The sequence below is a fragment of the Brassica oleracea genome, chromosome C7, assembly GCF_000695525.1.
Source record: "Brassica oleracea var. oleracea cultivar TO1000 chromosome C7, BOL, whole genome shotgun sequence".
Taxonomy (NCBI): domain Eukaryota; kingdom Viridiplantae; phylum Streptophyta; class Magnoliopsida; order Brassicales; family Brassicaceae; genus Brassica; species Brassica oleracea.
The window spans coordinates 3,718,900-3,726,976 of NC_027754.1; the positions used below are offsets into that span (position 1 = coordinate 3,718,900).

Below are 8,077 nucleotides of genomic sequence, written 5' to 3' on the forward strand. Positions count from 1 at the left end.
ACCTAGTCACATATAAACATAATGTGAGTATGTTGATTAGGTTAAGCCGTACAACACAAGCAGATTGTTACAGAGTAGACAGCAACAAGTATTCAGATCAAGGTGACGTGCAAGGGGAAGGAGACAACAATACAAGATCAATAGCTTAGGCCTAAGTCTAGTTGATCTAAGGGCTTTGTTGTATTCTCTTGTGAAGAGTATTTGATACTTGTGTAACAAACTATCTAGAACACTACTTTGGTGTTTCTAGAGTCTCTTTGATCTAGTGGAGTTTGGAAGCATAAGTTCTCCCACGAGACGTACCGCGCTGAGGGCCGGAAACTCGTTAAATTGACTGTGTCATTGCTTTCGGTTTAAAACCTAGATCTAAGACTAACTTGGAACCTAAGTAACCTAAGTTAAATTCTCTTACACAATGGAAGCATTCATCTGCTAAATAAATAAGCACTATCGCAATCTAATGATTGATTCCATTCATCTTTGATCTATTTTAGCTGTTCATCTTACCCACTATTATCACCATTAAAACAATAAAGGTTGAAATGAGTAAAGAGACTGTGATAGATACTAAACAAATAGCTTTTTCGAAGATTGAGAATCATTTCATTTAATAAAGCCAACAAAATGAATCATTGCAATTTACAAACAGGAGAGTAAAGAAAACTTAGGAGGAGCGGTCACGTTTGGTATGTGGACCACAATTCATTATTGTATCACCGATAAATATACACTCATTATAAATGTATTTGTACACAAATTAAGAAGAAAGAAGTAGATATTATGTAACGCACAAACTTGCATAAGTAAGGTATATGTGTATGGGTCCAAATATAAAAGCAGAAGAAAGCATGATGGGTATTGATTCCAGTTTTGTGTGTTTTGTCCATTGGGATTGACAAAGTTTTGATAAGATTGGGAACCATATGTTTTTGCCAGCATACACTTTGTCAATTTTCTTACAATGACCCCATCACTCTTTCTATTCAATATTCTCAAAACATGATATTCATTTGAAAATAAAGACTGAAGTAGCAATTGATCGAGATCCACTACTAATCCTTAGTATAAACAGGTTTTGATACCTATCAATCAACTGGAATGTCAAGTGTTTTTCGATTTAGTGACTAATCATTTAGTTTTCTGACTAAATAATCAACTTAAATATGGGTTTAACAGTTAAAGAAATGGAGTTAAGATTTTACACAAACCATGTCCAGACTTTGTTCATTTTCATTTTCACTTGCTTGTTTGTTCTCGATTGTTTATATTACATAGTTGTCAAATTTACCAAATTTTGTTTGATTCTTGTTGTAACTCTAGTAGTTAACTAATGTTAATCTCTGGTGTCGATTCAGAAGCTTCATATATGTACGGAGTAATAGAATAGAACAATATCATAACATTATATCGTGTTCTTGTTTTCTCAAGGCCAGGTTGGGGGTATATGATCTTTTTGTACAGAATGAAATTTTGCATTAGCCTCCAAAAATATGGAAATGTGGATAAAACATTCATCACAAAAAACCTGAAAAAATGTTACACGATCATAAAAATACCTAATGGTTATACATAGATCACAATGCGATTCACTTGATTCATTTACTGTGTTTTAGGATAATCAAAAGAATAAGACGACTTTGGTAACTTCCATTTTCATTTGCTTGTTTGTTTGTTGTGATTGTTTGTATCACACATTTGTCAATTTCACCAGATTTTGTTGGATTTTTGTTGAATCTCTAGTAGTCAATTAGTTATATAGTCTTGTCTCCATGCATACAAGTACAAATTAATCGAACAAAATAATCTCATAGCATTATATGTACTAGTTTTTCCTTTAAAGCTAAGTTTGGTATATGAGATTTAGTGTTTTGACTACAATGGAAAAAAAGATGAAAAGTGAATAAAGAAAATTCATCAAACCATACCCTCAAAGCTAAATGGTTAGTTCCATGACTAATGTAATGTATTCATAGAGCTAAAACACTGCAACATACTTGAAAAAAAAAAAATCTGCTTACTTTCGAACAAGATTAATCAAAAGAAGCAACAAATCTCCATGAACCAAACAAAGGAACCAGAACTTCCACTTCAACGAGAAGCAAGCATAGAGACCAAACACACAAGAAGAATGATAACACCCAAAATCGAACCCCATAGAACCCACTTCTTGTTCTTCTTCTTCATCTGATTCGCATAGAACAAACTGTTAGTTCCTCCACTCACAAAGCTCCCTGCAGTAGCCACATTAGCTTCAATATCATCAACCCTATCTCCTTGCGTCTCAACAAGAACAGCCATGTCGAGAAACACTTGATGAAGCCTGTTAAGACTCCTCTTAATGTCATTCACAGCTTCATGTCTCTCCTTCGTCTTCAAATCCATCTCTGGTTTCACTTCAAACGTCTTCACTAACCCATCTCCAGATATCATCTTCTCCATGTCCTTGTTACTTGGCTCCTCACCGGTCGCCAAAAAATACTTCCTCTTCAAGTCTTCTCTGTACTCAGCGAAGATCTTCTCCCTCAAGCGACGAAACTCGCTCATCGTCTCTCTCAGTTTGGCCCTGACACCATTCGTTATCGAAACACGTGTCCTGTCCACGCAAGAACCAGTCCTGCGATTCTCTGTCTCGATGGCGTCGATTAGGGTTTTGACTGCGTTGGCCTTGCGTGAGATGGCGACGATGTTGGACTCCATCCTGTCTCTCAACCCGCGGAGGATCTTGGCGCTGTGTGTGGACTTGGTCTCTTCGTTTAGGTTCTTGAGATCGTGTAAGAGATGAGTGATCTCTTCGATTATGGTTTTGATTGATTCGATCTCTGAGAAGAAAGCGGAGAGGTTTTCTTGATGAAGATCGCCTTTCTCGACGTCGACGTGGTCTGATTCTGTGTCGATCTTGGCTTGCTTCTTGAGTTCCACATAACTTAGGAACGATTTGGTCATCAGATCATTCATCTTTCTTGCGGATTAAGAAACTTCGTAGAAACCCTAGAAACAAAGTAAAGAAACTGAGAAACCGAACCAAGTAAAAGAGATACGAAACGAGTAGAGGAGATTACGGTTACGTAAAAGCAGAGTTTGTTTCTGTTCTCCGGGGAGGAAGAACTGAAACAGAGAGACGAAATCGAGTTCAACAATGGTGGAAACTAAGGAAACCCTAAGACTTATGAGAAAGAAGAAGAAGAAGATGTATTATACCCAAAAGAAATGCTTGCTTTGCAAGGAACGGCTCTTCTCTCTCAATCAACTTCGCTACTTTCTCTCTCTGTGCGGTTTCTCTAAGATCAGAATAAGAGGGATTCAAATTTTGAAAGAGAAGGAAGAGAAGTTATAAAGAAGATCTTCACGAATCTGATTTTTTCAGTTATATTTGTCAAAATTCCCTTTTAATTGCAACAAAATTAGCCGTTGCTTTGAAAAAACGTTATCATCATTCTATGAGAAACGGCGTCGTTTATTATTTATTTAAATCGACGAATCAGTGAGACACAAAGCGACACCGTTTTCGCGAAAGGTAATAACAAAGCGTTCAACTTTTATTGATCAGTTCCAGGCAGTATACAAACAAGGGAATGAAAAGGTTACACATAACAAAGTTGATTTTACATATGGCTAGTTCAAGTTGTTGATGCTTCTTGTTCTGCTGCATGTTGGTTTTGTTTCTCTGCCTCTAACTTCCTCAGAGTACTTGAACTTATCTTATTCCCACTCGATCCATCAGAAACTATTTCCACAACCTCAATCTGCAACAAAGCAATAGAGAAAGGTTAAGGGTTAGATGATTGAATCTCTCAAAAGGCATCACAAGGTTAAGGCTGGTGGATTAAAAAGACCGAACCTTGAGTTGAGAAAGACCTCTTTCTGCTCTTTTTCTGTTTACTGACAAGCCACCTGGTAATGTCTCTTTGCTGCAGATTAAGATTAGTTAAGAGAGTCTTTAATAATGCATGGTGAATAGAATAAAACTGTGAGAAAATGATTTAATAGAAAGAATGCGCTCAACCTGACAACGATAGCTTCCAATGCTTCATCGACAATGGAAGGACCATATGGATCGGTAATGGGCTCGGTTTGTACAACCAGGTCAGGTTTGATAGACTGCCACAAGACCACGGAAAAAGAAAATAAGAGAAACTCTTAAACTGTCTTTTGCCACTCATTTCACGTTAATAAGTTAACATGCCACGGCAATAAGAAGACCTATAATGTGAAAATTTGAAAACTATGCTGTAATTACCTTGACATAGGTCTGCACATTAAGCATCCTTTCTTCAATGGGTTGTATCATTTCAGCGAACTATACACACAAAAAGAGTGAAATGAGGACCTGAACAAAGCGTAACTGTTTCAGAGTTACAATCACATAACAAAACTCAGTATATTATCGATCAAGGAGTCTTCTTATTGCCTTGAACAAAGCGTAACAGTTTCTGTAATAAAGAACTCGAAAGACAATCAACGCCACTGAACTTTAGCCATATGATAGACTTTGATCTCACAGTGATAATCTGATAATAGATTCGAGGGCTCGCTTACTTGCTTGTTCTTCAACATCGGGCCATCACATACTCCCACCACCATTCGATCCCTCGCTAGCTCCGCAGCAGCCTGATTTTTCCATCCATCCCACCCACAAAAGCTTCGTATAGTTACTTCGATTCTCAAAAACCAAGCAGAAATCGCAGAGAGAAAACAACAATTAACCTTGAGGAAAGTCCGATGACCATCGTGCAATCGATCAAAGGTACCACCCAGAACGACCGCACCGAATGAATCCGCCGTAGAAACCTTTGAATCTTCCGCCGCTGCCATTCGCCGTAGAAGAAATTCCTTCTCCGCCAGCCAAATTATATGTCTCTTCTCCAAGATTCACCAAACTCATCCCGGTTCGTAATCTCGTTATTTTCTGTTTAACCGGTTATATTATTTACTGCAGACATTGAACCGGCTGGTTCAACATAATATCAGAAAATAAAGTTCGGGTTTTTTGGTTCTAACCCATGTTAACGCGGTTCTTTAGTTGGGTTTTTATTAATGCAATTAGAAATAAAAAAGAAAGAAAATTACTTGTTAATTCAAGAAACGTTTTTTATTTAAGCGTTACAAGACACGTCTCTTAGGAGACATGTGTCCCTCATTGAAAGAGTTTTGCGGTTTTCTCTATCTCTCTCTCGACGGATCTGTTCAACGTTTCTTCACTTCACCTCTTTCTCAGTTGCTTTCTTCGGCGACTCCGCCTTTCTCTTTGTGGCTCTCTTCGACGATGAAAAGCCTCTATCTCTGTGGCTCTCTCTCGACGATGAATCACTCCGCTTCTCTCTCGGTGGCTCTCCTCGACGATGAAAAACTTCTATCTCTCTCTCGATGGCTCTCCTCGGCGAAGAATCACTCCACCTCTCTTTCAGTAAAACTATGTTATTTTGTTTAATCCTTCAATTCATGCATGTCTTAGATTGTATTGGTTTGTTGTCTCTTGATTCTGTCTCTTGTGTTGGTTTTTGTCTTGTGATTGATATATAAATCATACGACTCTTTTGATTTGTTTTTGTCTTTGTGTGTTAAGATGGATGGATCAAGAGACATGAGCATTGTTTATATTCGTCATACAAGAGGACTACAATTTCAATACATGTAAAACATTTATCTTTGATTTGTTCAATTGATTGAAAGTTTTATAAAAAGCATTGTCTATATTCGTAGGTCGCTTTTGATTCTGGTCTGAAATGAATCAATTTTGATTCTGGTTTGAACTGAATTGATTATGGTTGTGTAATAAATGTTTTGGTTAGTGTTAGATTTAGTGTTAAATTATGGTTGTGTTAGGTAATAAATAGATGTAATGGTTAGATAGAAATCGTTGTTGAAGTGTGATGAATGTGTTAGATATATGTCAAGTCAATTTTGTTGGTTGTGATGAATGCATTGATATATTAAACACAATGTTCTTTTCTTTCCCTCTTCTATAAAACACATTTATTTTTCTCTTCCATCTATCAAAAACATTTTTCTTTTCTTTCTCTCTCCTTTGACATATTCGGATATGGATTCTAATCAATACTGGAAGACGTCAAAGTTTGTTGAACTTTTTAATAGTCAACAAGATATTGTCTTTGGTTTAGTACAAGATAGTGTCGAACTATCTTCATCATAAGTCCCTGTATTTGGCACTCAAGGTACTGAAGATTCAAACTTTGCTGAAGACACTCCTGCAGAGCGGAGAGAACGAAGGAAATGGACGCCAATAGATGATGTTGTGCTCAACAGCTTGTGGTTAAACACAAGCAAAGATCCTGTTGTAGGGAATGATCAAAGATCTGGTGCTTTCTAGAAAATAATTGCAGCCTACTTTGCGGCAAATCCAAAGGTTACAGGCTGTGAACTTAGAGAGTCAAGTCACTGTAAGCAACGTTGGCACAAGATCAATGACCTTGTTCAATGACTTTGTTAGCAAGTTTTGTGGTCGTGTGAAGCTGCAACTAGAGAAAAAAGTAGCGGTCAAAATAAGAATGATGTTCTCAAACTAGCTCATGAAATCTTCTTCAACAACCATAGAAAGAAATTCAACTTTGAACATGCTTGGAAGGAGCTGCGCAATGACCAGAAATGGTGTGACCTTTCTGCTTCTAAAACCGATGGAAGCGCTAAAAGGAGGAAGTTTGAGGACGGTGCACAATCATAAAGCTTTCACGTAAATGAAACCAAGACTGCTGAAGATGATCAAGGAACCAATCGTCCCCCGGGTGTTAAGGCAGCAAAGGGCCATGGTAAGAAAACGAAGGTAGAGGGGAAGGCGCTGTCGGCGCTGTCTGAGTTTCAGAGTATGCGGTCCATTAAACATCAAGATTTGGATATGAAAGAAAGGCTGTCGAAGATGAGTATACTTGCAAAAAAAAAACCACTAGATGAGTACGAAGAAGCTCTAAAGAAGAAGCTCATTAATGACTTTTTGTCTAATTAGTTTAAGTTTAATTCTAGGTGTCGAGGTCGTGTGATTGTTTTTTGTTTGTCGTATTTTAACTTTCTGTTTCTTGTTCTTGTTATGTCATGAAGATATTGTATTTCACAAGTTATTGATGATATAAATGCTTGTGTTTCTTGTTCTGGGTACTCTTTATTTTATGTTTGTGTTTCTTGTTTTGGTTATTGATGATATATATGCTTTCTTATTCTGATGACTTGTCGTGTGTCATTACTTCCAGGTCTTGAAAGAGTGAAAGAGTGAAGTCTTGGGAGTGGAAGAATCACAGACTGAAGTAAAGTCTTGGGAGTGGAAGAATCACGGACTGAAGTGAAGTCTTTTATTCTTGTGTAAACTATGTATTCTTGTATTCTTGTCATGTGTCACGTAATACCAAAGTTGTATTATTAACTTTTTATTCATCAGTTCTATTTTAAGTTTGTATTCACCAAAGTTTTAGTCACATAGTTCTATCATTCATCTTCTCTCTTTTTTCCATTCTCCTTCTCATGTTCTTCCTTTTATAAAAATTTAAAACAATTTCTACACATATATGGTATCTTCGTCTCATAACACTTTTGAAGGATCAGTTGATGAAAATTTTGATCAATATTTTGATCAACATTTTGATCAAACGTTTGAGAATCTTTTCATTAATTATGGTGATCAAGAAGATGAAAGGAAGAGAAGGAAAAAACGAGTTTTTATCCAAATAAATCGTGAAGAATGCCATATATGTTTATCGAATGATCATTTTAGTGAAACTCCAACATACCCTGAAAATTTATTCCGACGACGATTTAGAATGAACAAGCCATTGTTCATGCATATTGTTGATCGAATTTCCAATGAAGTTCAATTCTTTCGACAAAAGAAAGATGATCTTGGAAGGCTTGGTCTCTCTACACTTCAAAAGTGTACAGCAGCTATTCGTGTCTTAGCATATGGTGTTGTGGCTGATACGGTCGACAAATACCTCCGGCTCGGTGCAAATACTACTCGGTCATGTTTGGAAAATTTGGTGGAAGGAATAATATATTTGTTCGGCGATGAGTACCTAAGAGGACCAACACCGGCTGATCTTCAACGTCTACTTGATATTAGAGAGCATCGTGGATT

The 8,077-nt window shown here is 37.0% G+C and overlaps 2 protein-coding genes across 4 annotated transcripts; both read right to left on the reverse strand.

Annotated features, from left to right (window-relative positions):
- Positions 1–1,970: 1,970 nt before the first annotated feature.
- Positions 1,971–3,339, reverse strand: LOC106304606 (syntaxin-112). 3 transcript variants are annotated; one of them, XM_013741007.1, is made up of 3 exons: positions 3,199–3,339; positions 3,066–3,105; positions 1,971–2,988 (listed from the first exon to the last, which is right to left on the reverse strand). In XM_013741007.1, exon 3 carries the CDS (start codon positions 2,953–2,955, stop codon positions 2,089–2,091), a length of 867 nt encoding a protein of 288 aa, XP_013596461.1. In that variant the 5' UTR covers positions 2,956–2,988; positions 3,066–3,105; positions 3,199–3,339; the 3' UTR covers positions 1,971–2,088. The 3 variants fall into 3 exon arrangements, with proteins under 3 accessions (XP_013596461.1, XP_013596460.1, XP_013596462.1); XM_013741006.1 differs by having other exon boundaries at positions 3,060–3,105; XM_013741008.1 differs by lacking the exon at positions 3,066–3,105.
- Positions 3,340–3,509: 170 nt separating this feature from the next.
- On the reverse strand, positions 3,510–4,897 carry LOC106304129 (phosphopantetheine adenylyltransferase). The gene is made up of 6 exons (XM_013740526.1): positions 4,705–4,897; positions 4,537–4,608; positions 4,238–4,297; positions 4,004–4,098; positions 3,839–3,908; positions 3,510–3,743 (listed from the first exon to the last, which is right to left on the reverse strand). The coding sequence occupies exons 1-6, from the start codon at positions 4,810–4,812 to the stop codon at positions 3,618–3,620; spliced, it is 531 nt and encodes a 176-aa protein (XP_013595980.1). The 5' UTR covers positions 4,813–4,897; the 3' UTR covers positions 3,510–3,617.
- Positions 4,898–8,077: the final 3,180 nt, after the last annotated feature.

Coding starts and splice junctions, on each gene's coding strand:
- LOC106304606 (XM_013741008.1), bottom strand. CDS start 2,955: ATGAATGATCTGATGACCAAATCGTTCCTAAGTTATGTGGAACTCAAG.
- LOC106304129 (XM_013740526.1), bottom strand. CDS start 4,812: ATGGCAGCGGCGGAAGATTCAAAGGTTTCTACGGCGGATTCATTCGGT. Junction 4,609..4,704: donor GTCATCGGACTTTCCTCAAG/GTTAATTGTTGT, acceptor TGGAAAAATCAG/GCTGCTGCGGAGCTAGCGAG. Junction 4,099..4,237: donor ATGTGCAGACCTATGTCAAG/GTAATTACAGCA, acceptor GTCTTGTGGCAG/TCTATCAAACCTGACCTGGT.